This window comes from Camponotus vicinus, unplaced genomic scaffold (genome assembly GCF_025532165.1).
Source record: "Camponotus vicinus isolate PSW18456_S1 unplaced genomic scaffold, iyCamVici1.0 SCAF_5, whole genome shotgun sequence".
Taxonomy (NCBI): domain Eukaryota; kingdom Metazoa; phylum Arthropoda; class Insecta; order Hymenoptera; family Formicidae; genus Camponotus; species Camponotus vicinus.
In genome coordinates this window covers 11,843,354-11,870,284 of record NW_028141977.1, presented here as the reverse complement: position 1 = coordinate 11,870,284, position 26,931 = coordinate 11,843,354, and the positions used below count along the sequence as shown (strand labels likewise).

At 40.3% G+C, this 26,931-nt stretch overlaps 1 protein-coding gene across 4 annotated transcripts in view; it reads left to right on the top strand.

Moving 5' to 3' along the window:
• LOC145971479 (uncharacterized) overlaps window positions 1–26,931 on the top strand; it is a 163,139-nt gene that overhangs the window by 135,298 nt on the left and 910 nt on the right. For 3 of the 4 annotated variants that reach the window (XM_083099176.1, XM_083099178.1, XM_083099177.1), the window contains 9 exons: window positions 17,784–22,016; window positions 22,335–22,646; window positions 22,721–22,781; window positions 23,014–23,420; window positions 23,806–25,668; window positions 25,786–25,911; window positions 25,997–26,163; window positions 26,306–26,520; window positions 26,636–26,931. The exon at window positions 26,636–26,931 is cut by the window's right edge and continues 910 nt beyond it. In XM_083099176.1, the coding sequence (XP_082955302.1) occupies window positions 17,802–22,016; window positions 22,335–22,646; window positions 22,721–22,781; window positions 23,014–23,420; window positions 23,806–25,668; window positions 25,786–25,911; window positions 25,997–26,163; window positions 26,306–26,520; window positions 26,636–26,931 (7,662 nt within the window). In that variant the 5' untranslated portion in view covers window positions 17,784–17,801. The remainder of the gene's footprint in view (window positions 1–17,783; window positions 22,017–22,334; window positions 22,647–22,720; window positions 22,782–23,013; window positions 23,421–23,805; window positions 25,669–25,785; window positions 25,912–25,996; window positions 26,164–26,305; window positions 26,521–26,635) is intronic. The other variant, XM_083099179.1, reaches the window with a different exon arrangement.

Genomic DNA, 26,931 nt, shown 5'->3' with positions numbered 1-26,931 from the left:
ATATCTTTAAAATGACACGGCTATTTTCGGAGGACGATGTCACATAAATTGACGTTCTGGTTAATATTAGGTCTTCTTCAAAGATTCAAGAGGGAGTTTTGACGATATGTTAGAATGATATCAAGATGGACGTTTAATTTAGTCCATGGAACATGCCAAGAATATATATGTATCTTTAAAAATTCTTGAAGAATATCGAGAAACTATTTACACAGTCGCATTTAAACGAAAGAAAAAAAAACCATTTAATAATAGCATTCCAATCGCTCGTTTCATTGGATTAGTCTATCGCATTGTATATGTCGTCATTGCGAGTTCATAAGTTTGTGCTTGATTTTTGCGCGACCGGCGCTATATTTTCTTCGATTTGTTTCTTATTTTCTCTCTTTGTCGATTTCTTGATTCGTGCCACTCGAATTAGAACTTGGCGACTGCAATTTCGCTCACAATAGACGGTTGTCAGACGATGAAACAAAATGTAACTTTACATATATGTATACATATAAAAGTAAGTTTCTATTTTTGATATTATATTCTTAAGAATCTTTTTCGAGAATTTCAATTTGTCAATCTATTTTTCTATAATCTATTTTTATGAAATTTTCTAATATATAATTATAGTACTTTTAACTGAAGTTTTTAATAAGACTTTTATATATCAGACAGATGTGATTATTGAGAGAGTGAATGAAAAAGAAAAGAATCTTATTGAATCTTTAAAAATTTATACATGTAGATATATAAAAGAAGAAGTGTTTTTTTTTAATACCATGTATATTTTAGAAACTTTTATTTTTGAAGATTATATTTTCTTTATGCAATTTTTGAAACGCGACTTTCTTGTTTATATGTCAATCTATTTTTATTACAAGTTTCTTTGGACAAGTATTGGATGGGAAACAAAAGTTTATTTAACTTTTACAAATTAAATAATTTATATTAATTAATATGTTTAAAAAAATAATTAATTTATACATTTAAGATGTATTTAATATTGTTTAAGTTTGATCATAATAATCTTTCTGTCGATCGTTCGCGTGTAAAAATCTTTACACGAGATTTGCAGTTTTTCTTGTCCCCTTCGACGGCTTCTCGACGAGCTTTCCCGGCAGCAGCATAGAGAGGCACGAGTTGCTCGAACTTTAATTCGGTCATCCACCTTGTAACGGGTTCTCCGACTCGGCTATAGCTTGAAAACTAACTTCGCCGGTGGAGAAACGGTGGGCGAGTACGATTCGGTCGAGATAGTGAACTGTAGTCGACAAACAAGACGGAGCTATTAAACTTTCGCGATAGAAATTTGGTTGTCGTTAATTCCGATCAATCTCGACGATGACATTTCCGATCATATGACATTTCGCGAAACGAAATATAAACGAAAATTCAATGACGAAATTATTTTACATTCAGAATTAAAGAGTTACGCTGTAAAAGAGCATAAATAGACGACGAAACTTTACGTTGATGGAAATTTAATTCGAAGCTTCATTCCGCTGAAATTTTAAAAATGCGGCAGATGACGACTTGGAATGAAGACTTTCTGAATTTAAACTCGTCGAAGAAAAAATTCGCTGCCACTCGTAAGTGCAGAGTTTATAATTTGACATTTTTTAATGCTTTAGCCGCACTCTCTCTCTCGTTATCGTTATAATTATATTCCGCTTTCGCGTACGGCTAACGTTTCGTTAAAAAAGGTCACATGGTGGCGCGTGTACGCGCATAGTAACGAGTTCGAAGGAGCGATAGGAACGAGACTAATGTCGGTTGCGAACTCGGTGCAATCCGTCACGATTTAAATGTCGTTTGGAAACGCGCATGCATCGTATTAAAGGATCGTCGACGGCAACGTCTGTCTCGCACGGTCATTACGAAGATTATGGACGGCAATTAGTTGCAGCAGCGAATTTACCCCCGAATCCGAGCAATTAACGTACTCTACTCCTGCGACGGTGGTTTCGGGACGGTAATAAGTTGAATCCACCGGGAGAAGGCGGAGGGGATTAAAGACGTAATTGTAATTTTGTCACGACCAAAGTTGCCTCGAGTTGCAACTCGAGACTGCATTTCGAGAAATGCATCTTCGCGCCGCTGACGTGAAAAATGCGTCTTCTGGATATAAAATGTGTACGCAGATGTTACTTTACTTTGCGTTACTAGCAGGTAGAGGAAAAACATTTTAATTCGAAATATATTATAGTGAAGGAGACTCGTTTTACAAAAGAGAGAACTGATCGACGCATATTTTTGAGACTCTCAAGAGATCTGGCACTGTATTTAGCACTGAGTTTCCTATGATTGTACTAATGCGCGAGACTAGGTTTAATGAGTTGTTCGAATGGAATTAATTTGACAGATTATTGGTTTCCGAGGTATTATGTTTATGCAATTGCATACTACGAGCGTGTTATTTATACGTGAGTGATACGCGATTAAATGCAGAGAAATCGCATCTGGGAATCGGTATTCGCGAGTTTGCACGAAGAAAATCGACTTGATTCGCGTTTCTCCGTCGATTCGACATTTGTTGATGCGAGAGAGGAATTTCTTCGTGGTGCAAAAATGTCGATGATTGCCGGTTAAATAAGTGGCATTTGTGGTATATCATTATCGCGTGCCGCTAAGAAATCGCTTTTCGTGTCAGGACTGCCATTCCTTTCTGCAACGAATTCACTCGCCACGATACAATTTCGAATATAAGTTTCAATGCGATGAACGATTTTTGCGATTTATTGCATTTTACAATATTATTGCCTGATGATTGCGCGGGATCTCTCGTCTGTTTCAAGTAACCTGATAAAAAATTATACGATGGCGCGATAAAATGCACAGGGCGCTTCTGACTTACTCTCTACATCAGATGCAGTTTATTATTAGTCGTAAAGAGCAAGAGAGGAGAGAACAAATACAACGAGGCTTCCTTTACAAGGACCGTATCTCAGCTAATGTTACACCCGCGTATATCGGTCGTATTAGCTTGCAACTACGTGCTCGTCGACCGTTACAACACGATACAGCGAGCCTTGAAACACACGCTTCTCTACTCTTTGCCCCACTTACGAAACCTCGTTAATGCAAAATCGAGCGATGTATGTTTGCCGTGCGATTTCAATTTTCCTAGGGATTTTTATTATTCGGTCACTAATTTTCCGTATTATAACGAAACAACAATCCAAAATTGATAATCTAATTAGCTGCTCGTGGCAATTACTTGCGATAAAATGTATTTAACGAATCATTGTTTCATTATAATCGTCTGAAACTTTAAAAGAGAATTCTGCTTTATTATCGTAGTTCAAATATTTAGCATTATATTTGCTGAAAGTATCTTTACAATTTATCAATTGTAACATAACGAAGGAAAATCGTGACCGCAAAAGAAAGGGTTGCCTTCCTTTCTCTTATCTAACTTCTGCGGTCGTCCTATCAGTTCACAAAGAGTAAACGAATGCGTGTCGCATCATTATCCGGATGCAAATAGGCGACGATTACTCTCTACTTTTCTTCTGTCTTTTCTCAACTGCCTCTGGTCGCGAGTCAAGAAAGAGAGAAACGAAGAGAAGACGAAGAACGCGAACGAATTAAACGAATGCAAATATTTAATTAAATCCATGTGACGAGACGCATGCCCGACGGCGGTTTATGAACGTTAGCATAATTTCTTCTCGGAAGTCCCAGCGAAAGTGGTAGCGGATGCGTCTCGAAGCAGACAGCTGCTGGGCTGCGTTCGAATCGAAAGTACGCATCGCTGTAATGCAACCCGGGTAAACAGTTTCGTAGTTTGATTTTAATCTCGTTTGCTCTCTCTCTCTCTCTTTTTTTCTTTCTCTCTCTCGATTTTATTATTTTACATTATGCTATTTTTTCTATAAATATAAATGCAACGTAAAATGTTGAATCAACGTTAAAAGCGTGGAAGTAGAAATGCACAGCCTTACATTTTAATAAAGAATCATAAACGCGTCCGTGGAAATCTAAACAACTTGAATACATCGGGATATATAAATATAATCAAGATTACGATTATTAATCGTAACGAGCACTGGAGGATGAAGTGCCGGTCCTTGTATCACGTTGCGTTACAAAGTTGGCCAATCATTTTATGCTAATAAACCGCCGTAAAACGAAGCGAGATGAAACGACGGCGGCTCGAGAAGTGACGTGCACTCGGCGGAGCGCTCACATCGGATATATAGACCTCTCTCGCAGGTAATTCGGTATGCGGGGTTATCGTAGCATCTCCATATTCCCGGAGCATGCCGGAGAATGCTGCCGGGCTGTGCCCTCCCCTTCTCCGCCGTGATATACGATCGAACCCGACGGTTTTCTCGCGGCACCGGCGAGACAAACGAGCTCGCCGTCGTGGAAGAAAGCCAGGAAGGTATGTAAATCGGGAAAATAGCCGCGGGAGATGGATTAGCCGGATATCGGAAGGACTAATGGATATTATGATTCCAAGTGTCCAAGGATTAGCGCGCGTCCTTTTGCGGTCGCGTCATTAATGCACTCCAGAAGAAGACTGTTGACTATTTTGACTTATCCCCATCGTTCGTTGAATCCTCTTAATTGTCGATAAACGGAATTGTAGGAACGTCGGCTAAGAGTGGAAAAAAAACAGCAGGATATAAAGATGCGAAGCATCTTGTATTCCGTAAAAATTGGAAACAATTTATATCTTCGCAACGTTGCGTTGTTCATCTAAACGCGAAGTCATTTTTCTCCTTCGCGAATCCTGGAATTCATCTTCTTGATATGGACGTTACGCGGATGCGTATGCGTGCTATTGACGTCACGAGGAAGATTTACGAAGTATCGTTCAAATCAAGTAGCACCGCGGAAATTTCACGGCGAGGATCTCTCGATCTCCACTCGCGCGTATCAAACAATCTCCTTTCAAATATCTGCATATCCGCGAATACGGGTGTTCGATCGATTTAAAATCGCTCGAGGCAACCTGGTATTCAAGTTCGCGGACTTTCTTCCACCTTATCCGCGATCCTACGGTACTTTGCGCGGGTCTTAAATCGCGATATTATACGCGCTCCAACGGTGAAAGTCAATTACGCGCCCCGACATATCTTTCAGCCGCTAATCCCACGCTAGTAATTCGCATCACTATACGTGCTATATTCCAAACAATAGATTCATACGTTATGATCAGGCACGAAGAATTCTCGTACAGGGTCATCTCGTGCATTGAATTCGCCGCATCGCGCTTACGAAAGTATTGTGCGAAAGGTTTTGCCGGCACAAATGGAAAACTAAAATAAAATCTATTTAACTAAATATAATATTAAATATAATCAAATTTAATTAAATATATATCTATTTAATTAATATTTAATTAAATATCTACAGAGAGAACAAAGTGCTATTTATTCGACTCAATTCTCGTATAATCCCTTACCAATAGTCGATTATAAATATACCTAACTATATTAATTTACCAAACACAGTTCGCTGGCGAAATTAAAAAAATAAAAAAATGCATCGAAAGCTGTAGATGTAACAGGATGCTCGGGGATTGTGAGATGTCCTACATGAATGAAACGGTTCTGCTGCGCGTAGCAGCGACGCGCTTTTATCACGCTCGCGATCTCCCCGGCGGGATACCTCTCGGGTACCGGGAGAACGCACATCTCGCGCCTTCCATTCATACGAGTTGCGCGAGCGGAAACGTGGGTGCACGCGCGCGGCCGAGCGAAACGGCGGAAAGACACGCCGGTTGCGGTGCGTTGAGTGGGCGAGGTATTGTGCACCGGGGCCGGGAGCGCGCGGCCTTGGATCTAATTATTCCGAGCGGCTTTTACGCCGATATCTGCGTCGTTTCCACGTGTGCTCGTAGCGTGGGAGTAGCCGGCAGGAAATTAAATGAACGCGTCCGAGCGTCTCTCGGACGACGACTCCTGCGAATTCCGCGGATCTTCTTCAAGCGCGCGAGATTTTCGTTCCGGCTGATGAGATAACGGCATCGTAGATATCGACGAGATTTTCCGTCCTAATCGTCCCTGCCAGCTGACGAGATAACGGCGCTATCGTGAAGGATTCGATGATATTGCACGCTTGCTTCTCGAGCAGATCGTTTATGTGAATTGTACTTGAAATCTTAGGGGGGAAATAACTATCGAGATTCAAAGCGAATCGATCGCTCGAAGACTCTTGAGCGGTTAAATGTGAACGATAATGATATCGCAAACGGTAAATGAAACTTCCATCCATTTGACTAAATCAAACATAATCGTGTATTTAAGTTTTAATTTAATTCAATTTTAATGCGTTTAATTAATCGTTTGATAATTGAGTTTTAATTAATTATTAATCGTGTATTTCTCCTCTACGCTCGAGAACTGAAGATAATATGTTTCTGTTAAGATTTTTTACAAATTAAGGTTTATTATATATATTTGATATATATTGTCAAATATATATAATAAACCTTAATTTGTAAAAAATGTTAACAGAAAAATATTATCTTCAGTTCTCGAGCGTAGAGGAGAAATACACGATTAATAATTAATTAAAACTCAATTATCAAACGATTAATTAAACGCATTAAAATTGAATATTGACATATATTGTCAAATATATATACATTTTATTTTTCGAACAAAGCGAATATCTTATAGCGAATGTCTTATAGCTGTCTTTGATCGTAATAACCGTAAATTCGCTTGGCGTTTCATGCGGATATACCGGAACGTATATCCGTAACGGGACTTTCTCGTTCGTAAACTTCGCCCAGTCAGCGAACAGAATGTTGACTTGCGAATATTCGAAGCAGTCGGTTGTTTTGATACATTGTGATCGAGGCGTTTAGATCTCTCGCCTATTATCGTTGCATAGAATCTTCTATAAACTGTATATCCCACATTATATGTATCGTTTATATTATATATCGGAGATTGAGGGCAAACATTTCGAAGATGAGTTTGGAGCCGATATTTTGTTAGCGAGAGAGAGAGAGAGAATCCGATCGATTCTCGATAATTTTTAGATGAAAGCTTGTTTTAAAAGTTAGTTAATTACATATAGTCTAGGGAAAAAGTTAAACGGCCAATAACTACATGGTTTACCCGGTTACTCGTTAACGTCGCGCTGGAGCGAGCGAGTTCTCTCGCTTTATTTTTCCCGCATGTTACGGAAGTCGAGTTTTACGTTGCTCCATTTCGCCTTAATTCTATTTAGCTGCTCTCTGCCCGTCTTTCACGAGGGTGAGGTGAGGTTGAAGCTGGAAGCCACCGCATGGAAAAGGAATTGCCGTTATAGTAGAGCGAACACGAAACCTCTAGCGGTATGAAAACTGGATTTCGAGGTGGCAATGTCATCGTCGCTGTCGTACTGTTTACTCCATTAAATATGCTGATATTAAAATGCCAACGTAAACGTCCGTCCTGGCGCGTGGCTTAAAAATATGATTTATTACACTTTTCCATCGTAAAAAATTAGTGCTTATAATAATGCTACTTAACGCAAATCTTGATCATTTTTTAATCGTTTGTACACGACAATAATATGTATGATCATTAATTTTATTTTAATTATCGTGTCGAGGCATATTGGTTGGTACATCTACTTGATGATATGATGTTTGATGATTTGAGAAAAAATACACACGAGTCCCATGTATAATATAATATTCGCGAGGTGTTTAAAATTATTGCCATGCCAAGTGGATATTTAATAATTTCAAAAATGGCATCATCAGTTTATCGTGTTAACACATTAGCTATGACGAGTGATTTTGAGATTATTATTACCGGGATCACACAGCGGGCGCTGGCGAGAAGCACAGTCATTTGTAATTAATGACATTTGTTTCGCTCGGCGTGCGGGACCGTTTTATTCCACTCTGGCTGTCCGCAATTTTCCAACGAGTACTGCTAAATTAAGGGAGCAACGACTTGAATCGTGTTTCTGCAGTTTCGTCTCGTTTTCGGCAAGTTAATTCATTGATGTACAACGTTTTACGTCCGACAATAACATGACGACACGGTATCACGGTGCTATTATCGCGAGAAAGAGCAGGTGACAAGCGTAGTTGATGAACAAAAATCGTGAGAGAGATGTCCGCGAATTATCTTCCATAAAAAAATTTTTGAAAAGTTTGAACATTAAATATCAAGCTTTAAATTAAGAGGATTGACGTTCAATTTAAATACAAATTTAATTAACGTCGACACATATCTTTTTAATTTTTAAAAGATCAGAGATTTGGAATTGCTCTAAAAATTTTTTTTCGAAATTTTCGTGCTCGTAATGCAATTCTTTCTCTCGGTAAACAGAGGATGCGTTAAATTCTTCATGATTGCGGTTGCCGGAGACGACAGATAAGAAGACTCGGCACACGACACGTTCGATCATCCGGCTCTCTCAGCCTCCTTTATTCATAACGGTATAGCTTGTTCTCCGGGCACTCGCAAGAAACTCGCAGCTGCCGTCGTTCCGCGCTTCTTCGTCGGCTACCTGCATCGCCGAAGGGAAGGGGCGACCCGCGAGTCCTTGAGAATCTCTCACGCTCGCTGTTATCCGCATTCTCCGTTCTTTCGTTTCGATTCCGACAAATGAGTTGCAAACTGCAGATTTAATTACTCGTCCGTGCGACTCGAGACTTTGCAGCTCGCGGCTGAATGTCACTCGTTGAATTTCTTTTGTCCGCGAGATTAACTCCGTCCCTCAGACGGATTAATCGTGACGGACATGAATAAGTTATCACTTTTACACTCTATTTTCGGTTATAAGATTTATTTTTATCCGAGAAAGTAACTTATTCTATTGAGATACATAAATGCATAATTTGAGTGATAGGAATCATGTATAAATTTAATAGACAATAATGAATATCCGCGATAACGAAACTCTTGTTTTCTCTTTATTTTTAATATTAAATATTAAATTATTAAATTAAAAAATATTAAATTGTTTAATATTAAATATTAAATTAATATTCTTATTCTTAATTTTAAATTAATATTTTTAATATTATTTTTAATATCAAATATTTACGAGAACAGTTACTATCGACAAAAATTCGACAAAAGAAATCTGTAAACTCGCCGTTTTATAGCCGCGATCGATCTGTCGATCGTGACGAGTGTATACAAGTGATCTTATTGCATGACGATAAAATTCTCTCTCTTTCTCCCTCAATCCCTTTTCTTGGAAACTGTTCACAAGTGAAAAAACGGTTATAAGCACCGGCTCTTTCATCGCTTTCGCGGCATTTTTAATTCCGCGCCCGACTCTTGGATGATTTTTTTTCACTGTGTTGTTTTTTTTAGAACGAAGTGCACGCGTGCTGCGTTTCTCGGCAACATTCGCGCAGATTTTTCCTCTCCTGCTCTGTAACATTACGACCAACATTGTACACGTCGTTTTTTTCTTTTTTTTTTTGGACATTTTTTTGTAAATTCAACGTTTCGCGCAATTTCTCGCCTTTTATATATTTTCGTAAAGACGAATGCGCATCGATAAAATAGAATTATTGTTCGAAGCAGAGCGAGTTTTTGCAACAATGTTATTTCATTGATATATGGTAATTTCAGGAATTGTGATTTAAAATTTTAATAAGGTTTATTTTGAATATTAAAACGTGTCTGTAATAATGTTCTAGATATATTAATGTATCAGATATACATGTTTGATTTAATCGATTATTCTCAAGTGATTGCATCATGTTGCAAATGTGAAACATTCTGCAGGCAAATGAAATTCATTATTGATACAAGAATATAAAAACAGTAAACAAGAATATTAAATGCATGAATCGGTTAATTGATAGTAATTGTTCATTTTTAAATAGCTATTTTTGCGTACAAAGTAAAATTAACTGTCGTCAAATATTAAAAGTTCAGACTTAAAGTTTCATATTCTAATAAATTTTCACGATATGAAAAATTGCAAACAAGTTTGGTATTTGAGGTAGCAATATTACAACGATCGTCGTATTACACGCGTTGTAATTGTAAACTGTATAACCGAGAAGCCTCCATGTGTGCGAATTCGCTGAAAACGGAGTGCATGCATATCCGAAAAATATTTCGACCAAACGTGCAACACGTGTGACCTCGCTCGCCCGCTTCAACTTCTGGAATGTCCTTGCGCTACTTGGAGCTTTGACAAAACTCCCGTTGGCACTCGATCGCGTTTTAACCCTCGTGTTGGCACCTAGAATGTCATACTTCAACGATCAAGATATGTTACACGTGTATGCTTTTTCTACAGAAAAGTATATGTTAGGTTAATATATTTTAGTAAATTTGTGTGTAAATAAGTTAACAGTGTGTAACATAGATTTACAAACAAATAAATAAATAATTAAATTATAATGCTAACAATTAAACGCATACATATATGACCACAATTAACAAATCTATTATTATTATTATTATTATTGTTATTACTATTGAAGATCAATATATCTTCATTGGAAAAGATATGTTTGTTTTTAAATCTGTATCTAATGAAAGTTAACGTTTTAATTATTTGCATTATATTAATATGTTGCGAGTTCACACTTCGATGAATTACATTATGGATCTTTAAAGGCCGTGAGTACAATTATTCGTCGTCGGTTTCTAGAGCACATACACTTTTCCTTTTATTCAAGTGAATATATGAACATGTTTGCGCGATTGGCAAGGTACGAAAAACTCGTTAAACAAACTGCACCGAAGTCACTAGTCATTCTCCGAGTGAAAAACGTTAACATGCGGCTATATAACGAGCTGCTAACTGTAGAGATTTATAGACAAGTTAGCTATTATTTAGACAATGCATATGTTTTCGCAACCTATTGTTTTAAGCTCAAGACTGATGTGATTTCTGAAAAATGTTGCATTTCGAAAATTACATACAAGTTTAATAATTGAATAAATATATAAAGAGAAGTTTATTTTTATCTTGAAAATTAATAATCTGAAGTCTATGTAACATTTTGCACGATATAATGTAATTCAAGATTAATTAAAAATTGTTATGAATAACACATACATATTAAAGCTTAACGCTTTATAATATCATCGGTATATTCATATCTTTTCTCTGCTAATTAGTACGAGATATACGAGCAGATTGTAGGAGGATTTTTAAAATTCTTTTTTTTTTGCAATAACAGGCGCATGTAACTTCAGCAAACATCTCTTTCAATATACTGCAAATTATGCTTGCTTTGTCAAGAAGGTAGATATATCCGTTGATAAGGATGCAAATCTCATTACGCGATACTTGATCTTTTCAAAAAACGAATATACCACATATTGCATTCATATATGTAAATTACACAAATTGCGGATTGAATCGCTGATATCTACGTCGTTATTTTCACAAGTTCGAAAAATAATTTGTTCAGTGTATTTAAATTGAGAATTCATTAAACAAGATTCTCGCCAAGCAATTTTCACTAAATAACTGCTGCGCAACACAAGCAATTCCCTAATCATTTTTAAATCTCCGCTACGAATCCCTACACTGAGAAAAAATCTAGTTGCATTAATTAGAATTCTGGTAGATTCAACCAGTATGTCTGTTGGAAAATGGACGAACCAGAATTCTTGTAGGAATTACCACATGAATCTGATTAATTTCTTCCTGTTAAATTTACCAAATTTTCTCGTTAATAATACTAAACTCACCAGCACCAAGTCGTCTAAAATTTTTTCCATCTAATTTCAAAAGTCTGTTTAATATTCTGAATTCCAACAAGATTATTGGATAAATTCAATCCAGATTATTGAATAAATTATTTTAAATTCAGTTTGTTAGAAATTAAACTGATAAACAGTGATGCAAGAAGAGAATGCAGCTCAAACACACACAATCAGAGAGCTAGCGTCCTCTTTCTGGCATTACTGCTCGTAAGAGAAAAAAAAATATACTTTAGATTTAATGTTAATACTAGTTCTTTATATACATTTCATGGCAAATATTGAATACGAGTTAAGTTAAAAGTGGCTCGCCGCCTAACGGCAAGCAAAGAAGTTAATGTAACAAGAAATTTTCTAGATTCAACCAGAAAATATTAACCAAATCCTTATAGTAAAATCTATTAAACATTCTAGTTATAAAAAATCGAGTCTTATCATGATAACTAGAAATTCTTGTTTGATTTAACCAAAATGCCTTCAATCATATACGTCTTGTTGGTACAATCAAACAATTTTTCTCAGTGTACGATACTTCAATTCATGATGCAATTTTGCACGATAGAAGTATAAAAAGACGAGTCTAAAAGTGCTTCGTATAGAAAGATGTGTTATGTGTCGGGAGCTACACTTTCCGAGAGCTGTATCTGGGGTATATTGCATTCCTCTCGTTGTCAATCATATCCGCGTGATTTCTCCAAGCAGAGCGAGGAAGAGCCAAGAGAGGATTCGATATACGACGTATCGAGATAAGCTTGGACGGCAGTAAACGAGAAAGACGGGGCAGATCCATTTAGCGAGATAATTTCCCGAAGCCGCATCGACTTTTATTTTTTCCTCTTTCTTTATTTATCGACATCGTGAGATTCCAGGGGAATAATGCTTTCTCGTTCCGGCCCTCCTTATGACGCCTGCGGCTCCGCCGTGAATTACGCGGGTTATGTCTTGCAACTCCCCTTTGGCTTCCCTGACCTCGTTACGTCTTGCTGCTCAAACACCCAGCTGAGACGCCGCGTCTGTGAACATAATCGTTCTTCGGGAATGTTACGTTATTCATTTTGTTACGAGCGATGTAATCGTGCAAAGTTGAGAGGAGGGTCGATTCGCATATAAATCCTGATACAGAATTTCACCTATATTTCTAACATTAATAGAAAATATTTTGATATAAAAAGAGAAATTATACAATATTTAAGAACAAAAAATTTGCAAACAGATTCTATTCTTTATCTAATGATTTGATTGGATTAAATTAAATTAAATTAAATTTGTTTGAATTAATTCAAACGAAATAAGCATAAACTATATGTTTCTGCGCATTTACCATAAAGAATATGAATCATCTTATTGACGAAAAATATTTCGATTTGTTTAACATCTTGTTATCTCATTTACCTACATCGAAACTCAGCAGTAGAAAGACAACACTTTTGATGCCGAAAGTGAGACATAAAACATGACTCGACTCTAGAGGGGTTAAAGACGGAACATTTTAAATCGGCTTAACGGGTCAATGAAGTCGGAAAGCACGATCCAGGAAAACGAGGTCAAGGGATGAATCGAGAAAGAAAGGGCTCGCCGGCGAGTCGAGGGCGTATTTGTTCGAGGTATTTAATTCTAGAATAAATCTCCGTTTTCTCGACTGCTTCTCTCTCTCTTTCTGCTTCAAGAGAAACAAAGAGAGAAGGCCGAGATTCGGAAAGAAATGGCTAACTGTGCCGAATATCATAATTCTTCTCGAGATGGCGAAAGTTGGCATATTCTGAAATTTCGCTGACCGCTTCTCATAAACGAAAGTGGAAGTTATCGCGATAAGACAGACACATGTGTCAGAATCAGAAAAATGATTGAAACGAATTAGGCAACAGCTGTAAATTTCTTATCGATCTTATCGGTCATGTGTGTAATTCAATAGATATATCTTTTATTGTCGGCGTTTCGGCAGGTATAATACCTTTGGCATTTTGCTAAATGTTATTAAACTCGCGCATGATTTTGTCCTCTATCATAGCATATTATGTTAGTCAAATGTCAAACATAATTAAAAAATATGTAATTAATATGCTCATGTCTTGATAAGAAATAATAATAATAATGTGATACTTTGGTCATATATATGCCTCGAAATAATAGGAGAAGGATAATCATTTAAAAATAATCATTTATTAAATATTACTACACGTGTATTAAAATTTTTTTTCATCGAATCAAATCGGTTGCGTGAAATGAAAAGTAATTTATATGAACGTAAAAAGGTAATTTCTAAAAATCATGGGTGTATTTTCTTTTTCCTCGGCAACTTTATTATAAGGGAATAAATTCAGAATCCGATCGATATGAGCGGGACGGTTTATAAGTCGAGTTTTGAACTGATTAAGACAAGAGTTTATGAGCGATTTCGTTAGTTTTATTCCAGGTTAACAAGGTAGGGTAGGCAAGAACGCGTTTGCGGCATCGTGGTCGTCATTTAAGTCGCGGCTTAACTCTGCTTAAGGCATTATTCTCCGTCTCTCTCCTCCCTCCCTCTCTCTTTTTCTCTTGCTCAGACTTTACTCTCTTCTTTATACTTCCGCTTCGTTCCGTTGTCTGGTCGCGCGGCTTTTAATCGAGCGCTAGCGAATTATCTTGGCGTCGAATCTACGGTCAGCCTGAAAACCACCAGTAAACTTCGGACCTTTGTGTGTTTAGTCCACGCGATTCAGGTGCTCTGTTTTACAAACTTGTAATCCAAGCACGTTCGCTGCTTCTCTTTAATATCGACGTAATAATGATAGACATATAAAATGAGAATTTGATATTTTAAGCCAATAAGAAAAAAACTCATTACAACTCATTGATAACTCATTTTGTCGAAATATATTATATCTATCTTACTCTTCTAATTCCAGTTTCATCTCGTGTGCATACGTGATAAATAAATAAATCTGAATAAATAGATAATGAGATTTTCTGAGGTAACAGTAGTATATTATTAATTCGCACATATGTGGAATTTATGCAATTTTTTAATTTTTTCGTACTGATGTTTGAATAAGTAGATAAATAATTTATTCTGTTCTGAAACACAACAGCATTAATGTTATAGATATTATTGATTAGGGTACTCTTATAATCAATTATTATACATCATATATAATTTAACCAATACATTTGTGCCTCCTCTCAGGTCGGTGAATACATGTTCGTGATCGAGAAGTAGGTCAATCATGAATGATATTTCTGTAGGAACGTTTCGAGTGCGGATTTCGCCGATGATCGATTACTTCCCGCGGTATTTACGGAGATTGCTTATCACGTGCGCCACATAATTTCGCAGTAGAGAAGAAGAAAGAGACAAAGAGAGAAAGAGCGAGAGTACCATTTGTCGCGGATCTTATCGGAAGGAGAGAAGGGTGGCCTTTTCGTTTTAAAGCGACTCGAGCGTAAATGCGCCCTCGGCCGAAACCCCCGAAACGCGCGTCGGGGCCACTGCTTTAGTCTGGATATTTATTACCCTACAGTGTAGCCTTATCGAGTGGCCCGGCCATGCTTGAAATCGTGAGAATTCCAGCTAAACCGTCCCTCCGCCGCCCACATACACCTCCCCTGCCCCATCTTTCTCCTCCCCACGTGCGGTGCACAACATCAGCGGTACGATCGTGTATGTACGTACGAGCGTGTGCTCGGTAACGGGACAGAATGTAATGGAGAACGGGACGGGAATGGAATGAGATGGAAGCGACGGGACAGATCGCGGGAGGAGGGCGCGAGGGGGTCTTTGACTGGCGCACGAAGGGGACCAAACCGGCAGCCCTTCAGGTTGCTTGGCTAGGGTGCGCGATATTGATTCCCACCTAGCCATTTCCATCGAGCGTGGTAGAGACTCGGTGTTATGCTCGCGAATCTAGTCAATGGGCACGATTCCGGTACTCCAAAGGAAATCCAGAATTTTTACCCATGATGATAATGATTCGATGATGCTTAATCTTCGGATGCGTAAGAATCGTTGAGATTCTATTTGCTCTTTTTCTTATGATATTTCTTACATCTTTGATTAAATCTTTTCCCTTTTCTGGATAATTTTTAGAGAAATCTTTATTTTTTTTACACACACATATATATTATAGCTTAATATTTTATCATCAAAATATTTATATTTTAAATTAAATAAAAAACAATCAGAGGCAATAAGAGCCAACGCAGGTTTTATGCGCACGCATTATGTAATAACAATATTTATATTTTATTATCTCAAATATTTAAATTATCAAAATTATTATATATATAAAAATATATTTAAAACTTATCTACGTTTGGAAGCTTTGCATTGATCAAACGGTTAATTCGACTTGTTTTCAATGTTTTTGTAGAATTTTCTGTAAAATATTTTTAAAGATGATTTGCAATTTTGCATTATTCTAATTTTATTCTAATAATTTATAAATTATAATATGAATTACACACACACACACACACACCTAAAATAATGAATTATAAACATTCGGTAATAAAAATGAGATCGTAAACTTTAAAGGAATCAGAAACGCCAGGTGTTTGATGTAACACATAAATACATAAAAAAGTGTAAAAAGGCTAATTAGCAAAGTTCAAAACATAAGAGTTCTAATGTTCATTTTTTTTTACTTTTTGTGTTTTCACAAGAAAGTTTGACGAAAGCCTGGCTAATTCTTCTACAATCTCTTATAATTTTTTTACGATAACGTCGTCTTGATAACGATTATTAATTCCGGCAACAGATAAAAATGAAGCGTGATTACGACTGTTTGTTGTTTCGAGTATTATGCGATACGTGAAATCCGATCTTGCATCGTAATTATATTTGTGCTTGCCGTCTCACTTCATCTGATTGTTGCGAGCGTATGCGATAGTCGGGACCTTCCTTGTTGGTCCATATCTTAATGGTGTTGGTGCGTGTCTTCGACACGACGGTGCATGCCGCCAGCACGTACATACGGCTTCCCGTGTTATATATGTTTACAGCTTTCCGATATCTAACTTCTGCGCCCCTTTTTCCACGTCTCAATGAGTCACGATGCAAGATCGCTACACCTTCGAAAACCTTCGAACCGAACCATCCATCGCTTCTCTCTCTCTCTCTCTCTCTCTCTCTCTCTCTCTCTTTCTTGGCCGGCTCGATCGATAGCGATCTATATTATAGTCGAATGGCTGCTTCGAGTAGAGTATGACGGGGGTCTTCGACGCTCCACCGATCGCTGAAGAGGCTATTTGCCTCGCGGCGAACGGTGGTGGTAATAACGGCGTGCAGCCCTATTATGATAACCGAAACTCCCATCGGAACTACTACTAACGCGCGATACACCTCACCTTCGCCCCGAAAGTCGCCCCTCAAACAAAAAGCAGTTATCGGTTAAAGTCAAGAACGTCGAGTCGTCCATTCACGCAATAATGGAGAGATCTTTCTGCGATATCTTTATACCTATATTACACACATTTATATATATATATATTTAATAAGCGGAAATGGATGATTATTTCACCTCCATCGATACTTGAAGAATCTAGTCGAAAAATGTTCTATTCGTCGGATATAGTTCAACTTCTTTTGTCACCTTTGTCCTTCTCTCGGTAGATTACGATAAGAAATGATCTTATCTTTCACAATGCCATTCGATTAATAATGCTCGGTTGAGATCGAAGGCGAAGGAGATGGCGAAGGGGGGAATATACGCCTGCTCTCTTCTCGTAACAGACAAATACAAGACAATGAAGATTAATGCTTCGGCCTGGTTCTCCTCCGCTCCCGGCATGTTCTTCGGGTCGATGGCATCGTGTGAACGATTCGGTAATCCCCAGAGAGAGGTGCCCCTTCGGGTTCGACTTTGGAGCTTTGCGATCGTATAACCCTGACCCTAAATCTGCCGTGGTCGTCGAATCTTTTCAATAATTCAACGTATATCATGATTTTGTTTTTGATTGCAAATTCTGATATGATTTCGAATAATACTTGCAAATGATTATTATTCTTGTAAAAAGAAAAAGAAATATTTATTTTTAGAATTAATTATGTTTGATAAATGGATATAATCACTTATATCTATCTATCAAACGATTTATATAAACATATATTACATTATATTCACGCTAATTCGATTGAGGTTTTAATCCATTCTTGTCTTGTTATTGTAGATTAGCAGTCGGCGTGACATGGATGTGAGCTTCACGAACGTGTTAGAGGGGGCTCGCCAGTACTTCCAGGGATTGCCCGTACCGAGTACAGGTGATGGCGCGGCCACGTCAGTGGACCTCCACGCGACATCCTCTACGAATTCTCTCTCGTCCACATCGACGACGACGAACGATTATGATGCATCGTCGCAGCCGACTCAGTCAATCTCGACTTCCGTCAATAGTAGCAGCGGTAGCAACGTCCAGGAGTCGAATCGTTACTCCACTGACGTCAGACCGACGTTGTCGGTGGAGAGCAGCAATACTGCTTCCGGTTCTAGTTTCTGGAATCCGCACGTGGAACCTTATCCGCCGCAGCCGACCAAGGTTGAAGTCCCAGACACGAGACCAGGCGATGAAAGCTCCGCCATGGAGCCCAGCTCCTCTTCGGGCACTGTTACTTTAACCGAAATGCAACCTTCTAATCACCAATCCTCTTCCTCTTCCCCCGCCGTTGCCTCTATCGCATCGTCAACGAACTTCTCGCAGAGATCACCACCAATATCGTCATCGTCTTTGTCGTCCACCCCGTCCTCCAGCGATCACAATCATCATCACCAGCTACATACTTCGACCGCAAACTTGTCGTCACACTTGCATCAGATGCAACCGCCTCAGCCATCACATTCCCCAGGACCGGTGTATCAGCAACTCAATAACGTTAGCAGGTCATCTTTCAACACGGCGGAGATGCTTGCCTCTTCTTCGTCACACTCCGTTTCGACTTATCAGGCCGCGAGCAACAATGATCGGCAGTCGCAGCCAATCGTCGTGCAGAGAGCTCAATATTATCCGCGTTATCATCATCCGGACATCACAAAATGCGCACCGGCTCCATACTCGCAGAGTTCCATTTATCAGTCCGCTAATGTAGCGCAGCCTTCGAGCACAGTTCAACAACCGAGCACGAGGCCGACACCGATGGAGCAGAACAATATGTCGTCATCTGGAATCGTCGCTCAAGGACATTGTCCGCCGGAACAGCAACGAGTACCCGGTACTTACGGCAACAATATGCCGTCTGTTCAGAATCCTCTCGGTGGATCTACTGTATACGGATCCAGCTCTTCTTCCTCCTCCTCTTCCTCTCAGAATTACCGTTCCGCGAGCCAATATCAACAACAAGCCCACCGTCTGGCAACCGCTTCCACTTCGAGCCTCAATGACAGATCGCATAGCTCGGACGGACCGCATTCTTCCACCGTTCCTTTCTCTTCGTCGTCGGCGATTAGCCCGCGTCAGCCCGCTGCAGGCAATTCCTCCTCCAGTCACATTCCTTCGCAGTCGCAATCACAGAATCTTCCGGGGCACATTCCGTCGCCGTCCGCCGCCTCTTCGGTGCACCATCAACAACAACAGCAGCAGCAGCAGCAACAGCAGCAGTCGTCTCTACAACAGCAACATCCTAGTCGTATAAACGTGTCACCACACTCACACGGTTCCTCATACGGAAGTCGCGTGCTACCGCCGCCCTCGCACGGCGTCCCAACGTCGACCTCTTCCGCCGCGGCGGCGAATCATTCGCAGCAACATATGCCACCACCGAGCGGCTACCACGCGAGAACAACGCCGTCGCCGCATCATGAGATGCCGTCGCACCACGCCACGCCGTCGCCGCATCATGCAACTCCGTCGCCACAACGGCAATCGCCCCACGTGTCCAATCTACACAATCCGCACGCATCTCCATCTCCTCATCATACACCTTCTCCGCACAACAGCTTTCAGCCACATTCGCCGACTTATCCGCCACCACCGCCGTTGCCGCCACCATCGGCTTCGTCTAGGTCGACGCCACATTCGTACAACTTGCCATCGGTCACCTCTCAGCATTATCAGACGAATTACGCGGCGACTCGTGAAACGGCAATGGCGTTGCCTTATGCACCGCCGCCATCGTCCCAATCTTCGTACCATTCCTTCCAGAAGAGCTCACAATCGGAGTCTCAAGGGAGTAATTATTATTCTCAATCCGGCCGATCTCACAATCAGTCGTACGGTATGCAGCAGATGCTGGTACCGCCACAAACGGTATTTCCCGGCACACCTAGTAGCAACAACCTAGCTAGCTATCAGCAGAGCGGTAGCAAACATGCTACATATAATGGTGCAGAGATTGCGAAGAGGAGTACGATAGATGTTGCGACACCTTACGCTACACATCGTTCATCCGCGCAAAGGAACAGTAACACGCACAATCTGCCACCTATCGCCGCTCTCTCATCCTATCATTCCAACAGGCGAGAATTTTTGGGAAAATCAGCGCAGTCAATGGTGCAACGACAACGAATACACTCGATGAATGTTAACAGCAAAGTGCCCGCCGCAATGCCACCGACAACACCCTCGTCGATGGCAATGCCCGCGCAGAGACTCGCCGAGTACCCGATGACTCCGGCCTCGGTAATGAACCACGCGATACCGGTGAATGGCAGGACAACCACTGTGACGAATATGACGTACGGTACTCGATATAGCCAACAAGGCCAACAAGGCTATCTCTCGTCGTCGTATGCTACTACGCTTGCGCCCAGTCATCATGGCAGCAACTCCACCGGCAGTACCACAGTGACTTCTATCAGTCATGGCGGCATTGGCAATGCGAGATCTTCCGTTTCAACGATTCACACGTATCAGTCTTCCGACGAGTCGGATCGAACAGCAGGATCGTCGTCCCATCATCATCATCAACATCATCATCATCATCATCAGCCGTCAACGCGAGTGACAACCGAAAATTATGGTTATAAAGAGTATCCTCCTTATCAAAATCCGGCGTCGTCTAGTGGTGGTCAAACTGCTCCCGCTGCTGCTATGGCGAGTTCTCCATCGCCGAGCAGCGTAGTTCGGAAGAGAGAGTCGCCTCTGGATTTATCCGTAAAAACAGTTAAGACATCGGCCGATTCTACGGCGCAGGATGATCTCGAAACCACCAGTACTGACAAACATGTCAGTAGCTCGAACTTAAGTACCGCCAGGAGCAATGTGAATAGATCTATGCCACCTCCACCTGCTGTGCATCAGTCGACACCAGCTCAGCCGTCATATCCTTCGTCGTATGACTCTAGACCTTCGAGTAATAGTTCGAGAAATTCCATGCCCGTGACCTCTATCCGGGCATCGACACCGCAGACGGTGTGCGCACCCAAGGTCGATTTCTTGCCGGATTTCAACTCGACGCCGCTACGACATCAATCGCACCACGAGAATCCTCTTCGTAGGAGCACCACGCAGCTGTATGTTCCGCCCGCTCAGCCTCTCTCGTCTCATCATGCGAACAATACGGCACCACTGCCTCACATGTCTACGTTCAAGAAACGTCCACTGCCCACATCACTGTATGACGGTCTGACGATACCGCCGCCTTCGTCATCGTCATCCGCGTCGTCTGCATCGTATCTCCAAACAAATGATTCCATGTCCTCGAGATTTTCTAAGTATTCCTCGATGATGGACCCGTCGTCACGGGTCGGTGCACCTACACTGCCCGCGCAGGATTATACACCCGATCCCAACAAGTATTATTTAGGCGATAGCAAGGCCAAATTTGATCAGCAATTCTCTCAGCGTGAACGCATGCCATTCAAGAGGTCCGGAGAAGCAATCTATGGTGTAGGAAGTCCCAGCAAGCAGCCTAGGGTTTCTTGGCGAGTACCGAGTACCGACAAGCAAATAGCTGAACCGAAGCTGTCGACTGCAAGCATATTGAACGAACAGCAGAAACGACAAGAGATGAGCTTGCCGGTTCCTTTACCAAACGGAACTCTTGTGACACCCGGCGTTTACGATCAGAGACCTGACAGCGGCGGTTATTCCGCGCCGGAATCATCTAGATATCAGCCGACTTACTGTGATAAGAAGACCTATTCGGAGTCCAAAGTTGTGCGGAGCTTGCCCTCGTACAATCACCCGGTAATCTCGAAACCTAACGCGAACATGCACGTGTTGCCGCAACAGTTAAGCGGCGCTCAACCAATCTACTCAAGTTACCGTCAGGCAGCTCAGAAGACGACATGTTCTTTGAGCGCAACGTCTGGTGGCCAGCCGATAGATCAACCTAGCAATACTGGTGCTGACAAAAGAGTACTAAGTTTGCTGAGAAACAGTTTGGAGAACAAACAGCAGAGGGATGAACAGCTCAACAGCCAGCAGCCCATTTTGGTTAACCATAGCCAGCAAAGTTTCCAAAATAAGGTAATTTTGAAATTTTATCTATGATAAAAAATTCTGAAAAAATCTAAATTTATATATCTCACGGATTTCAGATTTAAATCTTCACATCTTTTGCTTTTTATTATCGTTTGAATTATCATTGATAATATATTGCTATTTATTAATCATTTCTTTCCATGTTAAAATCGAGGTCTTTTATAGATTTAAAATGAAATGATTAAATAAGACATAACGCGGTTTAAGTTTCTTTAGATGATATCTTCATTTACTCTCTCTAGACATAATCGATTATTATCCATTTAACATCTCTGACGACAATCCTCGATGGAATTCCCTTAGGTTGTCGCACCAGTCGAACCTAAAACGAACATCGGCAGACATAATCTGTCACCATTCACAGCGGCGAGTCTGCTGGAGCGCAACAGCAATACACCGCCGCATTACAAGCTCCACGTTCCGCGAGCAGTAGACTCGATCACTCAAGAGGCACCGCGCAGCATGTACGCCTCGAGGGTGAACGCATCCGCCACGTTACCTGGCAAGGAAGCTTCCCTCGTGGGACCTCGCGGCGCCGAGATTCATCGTGACAAAGATGACGGCCTCGCTGCCATCTTAGCCGCGAAAATTAGGACGAAGGCAGAACTCAAACAAGTATTGTTTGCTATAATTGTTGTATGTATTATTGTGATTGCCGATAACCTAACGATGATTTTGTTTCTATTTAGGTCGGAATCGGGCAGTTTACAACGAAAGCACCTTCTCAGGATATATCGTCTACGCCGAAAGGTAATTGTTGGGTAACTTATGTAAGACGCCACACACACACAACACACACAGTTGATAGTTATCAGTAGATATTCATTTCCATTCGAGTATAATTCATGCATATATAAATTTATATTTATATATATGTCCGCGATAATTACGTTTTTTTTGTATTCAATCGCATCGATTATGCTTTAATATAAATGTTATCATCTTTGACGTACGTATAATTGGATTTATATTGCATGCACAGAGATTGATAACGCGGCCTCGACATCGACACCGCAGTCCGGCTCATCCGCGGGTAGCCCACCGAAATTAACGCGCGAAAAAACAGTCTGTTTGCTGCCCAGAAGACGTTTATTCTCGAGAACTGATGACGACAATATTCCTGTAGCTGCAACCGTGCCTGCCGTCGTTACAGTCGCATCCACGGTACCGGCCAGAGCGAGCGGATGCAGAAGTTCATCCGAAACGTCGGTCTTCGACTTCCGGGAGAGCGATTCCGAAGGCGAGATGCCGGTTCTTGAACGGCAAACTTTAGAGGAGATGAGGAGGGACAGAAAACAGTTATCCAAAGTGCAACCCCCGATTCCCCTCAATGATGCGGTGTGTATGAATATGGCATCCTCGACGGATCTTGTGAAGATAGAGCTGAAGGTAATGTGATAGTATAGTAATAGTTAAAAAATTAAATTAAAAAAAGATAAAAAATAAATTATTTAATTAATATAAAAGAAAAAAAAGAGACGCAGATTTTTCTTAATATTTTATATTTAATGCCTCTTATAATATTTAATAATATAGTGATACGGTATATCTATATATTAAATTAAGAACATAAAAAAATTAATATTACAAATAATATTTACAAGATGTACATATAATTTTTTTTCATTGTAACTCTTTATTAAATTTATATTTATAATGTGTAGTACATTGTAAAATGTATTTTTAAATTTTCTTTGTTTCTTTAAAGTATGGTACGTTATTATATCTTTGTGTTCGCGGTGTAATTTTATTTTATGGATGTGATCATTTGCAGGAAAACGACAAAATCAACGATATGGATCCATTTTGGAGTACCGCTTGTGATAAGTTTATGGAACAATTACGCGCTGGCGACGCCGCGAAGAAACGAGGTCGTAGGAAAAAATTGACGACGTCGAAGCTCGAGGACGCAGCTAACGACAGCGACAAGGAATCAGATATCAATGTAGCGCAGTCTTGCAAGTCTGAAGATATTAAGGAATCGCTAGAAACGAATAAGGAAGACTCGATTCTTAAGGATATTAAAATCAAGACAGAACCTGGATTGAAGAAAGATGATGATAAACACTCGGGCGACGATTCGGACGAAGTGCCGCTAATTAAAAGAAAAAAGGAGATAAAGAAGGAGGATAGTGATTGTGACGAGGAAGTGATATGCCAGAGTAGACGAGTTCGTCGTGGCAGTAGAATCAAACTTGAATCCTCCAGCGGTAGTGAATCTTCGAGCGAGGATAGTGATGCCAGCACTGAGTTCCATGGTTCTTCGGTGGCTGACAGACTTCGGGCTAGGAAACGAACTACGGCTAACGTGTCCGAAGGTATGAAACTTCGTCCAAGGGATGCTACTCCCCATAAGAAGACAGAGAAGGAGTCCAAGTTGTCCACGCCTCCCAAAGGTGGGACTTCGCAAAAAGCAAAACCAAAACCGTTGTTTGGCGATGGCAGTGACTTCAGGCCTGGGTGGGAAGAAGAGGTTTATGTATATAAAAAATCTTTAAGAATGCCGCCTAGGTTAATAACGGTATCGAAGCCATCGCGTTTTCACCGTCTGTCCACGTCGTTGCCAGACTTAGATCCCGGTTCGCCGGCATTGTCCGTCTCGATGGACAGTTCCGATATGTGTCTCAGTCGTAATAAGAGATTGATAGACAGCGACATGGAATCCAATTACAGCTTCAGCATTACTGGACTTGGTAGCAAAATTGATGACGAGGAGGCGACTTCATCAACCACCGTCTCTTGTCCCCCGAAGGCCATGATGAAACATTTCCGATCAGAGAACAATTCCATTGTCGATGTTCTCGCGCAAAAAGTCGGAAGTGGTGGTGGCAATCAGAAGGACTCGAAGAAGAAGCAAAACTCAAAGAGTAGTAAGATTCTTAATAAAAGTAGTAACGAGCCAGAACTTTTGCCGACGCCGAGTCTCACACCGCTTGTCTCTGAGATATCAAAAAATTCTAAAAATAAAATCTCGTTGAAAAATAATAAAAGTCCGATTAAAGTCGCCAATTCCGTCCTCGGTTATTTCCGCAAAGAGACGGTTAATAATTTCCGTGATGCATTTAAAAACAATCATGCGCTACCCAACGAGTTCTCTACTATGGTATTGAAAAGCAGAACAAGAATGGAGACAAAGGTCTTGAAGAAAGAGGCAACTATTCGCGAAGTATTCGGTGAAGATAGGCCCGCATCAGCTCCACCGATGCAAAATCACGATGACACATCTCAAGACGACGATTCACAAAACGAGATACCGCAAACCGTGTTGGGTAAAGTACGAACGTTAAAACAGAAAGTAGTATCTCGTTTGAGAAACGCCGGTATATTACGAAGCCACAAGGCGATTGCGAACTCGAAACGTCGTCTATTAACTGCCGAAAGGCGGAAGGATTTGCTCAAGTCGCTTGCAAATAAAAAACTACATCGTATCAAAACTGAAATAGAACATGAAGAGGCGAATGACATTAGGGAAGAGGAGAACAATGACGAAGATGATAAGAACGATTTGGAAATTCGTAATAAAAAGAAGTTAAAGCTCCGACCTGGTCGACGGAAATTCCGCTCGGGATTTGATTACATACGTAAAAAGAAGAAACCACTGAAGAAGGACGAGGCATTGCCGAAGGAAAGGAAAAGAGTATGTGTATAAGATTCCTATGTATTTAATATTTTCTTTTAATTTTGATTTTTTATTAATTTTCATAACACGCGCACATTATGTTTACAATACTACTTTAAATGCAATATTTTACAGCAAAGTCAAGCTAACAAACCAAGTCCGGAGTGCGTGGCCGATATTCAATCTGAAATCAGGACGTGGGTTATCAAGAAAGGCGTTGGAGAAACTATATTACACCGCGCTGCTCGTCTTGGTTACACGGTAAGATAACGATCGTATTGCTACACAGAGTTGATCAATAATTTGCGCGAATAGTAATCTATAATTTGTTCATATTTTGCTGCAGGATGTGACTGCTTATTGTCTGGAGAAGCTCAATAGTACGCCGAGTCCCAAAGATAATGCAGGATATACGCCACTTCACGAGGCTTGTTCCAAAGGTCATCTGGAGATCGCAAAACTCTTGTTGGCTTATGGCGCAAATGTTAGCGAGAGTGCTAACGGTGGTATTAGGTAATATTTTCCGTCAACATTTTCATAATTATCGTTCTCGGGTTAAATTTGTGAATAACTCGACAAACATATAAACGACTTATTACTCATTAAACTCGTTTATTACTCGTAGAAAATGATATATATCTTCTCTCGTTGTTAGACCGCTTCATGAAGCAGTAGAGAATGGTGCTACGGAACTTGTACGGTTACTGCTGTCGTACGGTGCCGATCCATTATTAGCTACTTATTCCGGACAAACGCCGTTGATGTGGGCCGTTGACATTGAAACTAAGTCTATTCTAGAACAACATTTGGATGATATCCAAGGTCATGTCACTATGCCATGGTCATTCGCTGGTCCAGCTTCTATTTTTGGTATGTAATGGTTAACATAAGTTTTTTTACTCGGAAATTTTCAAAAATTTCGTAAATATCATATTATGTATCCTAAATGCATAGTTTTATTAATTTCCTATGAACATATTTTCAGATCCAGAAGAGACAGGTTACAATCCACTCGATAATGTTCCATCAGACAGTTCTGAGTCAATTGAGCTAAATGATGTTGAGATAGAAGTAAGCGACATTAATTTACCTGTCCTCTTCACCCTGAACAACGATCCCGACAAATGGGTGCTGCTTCAAGATCTCATGGCAATTTTGCGAATAAAGAGTCGCGATGCTCTTCTCCGTCAAATTAATCCGAAGACTCACTCCGGGCCACCTGCAATTGCGCATCGCGATGTTATGCGCGAATTGAAGCTGCCGGATTTTCTGGAACAGACG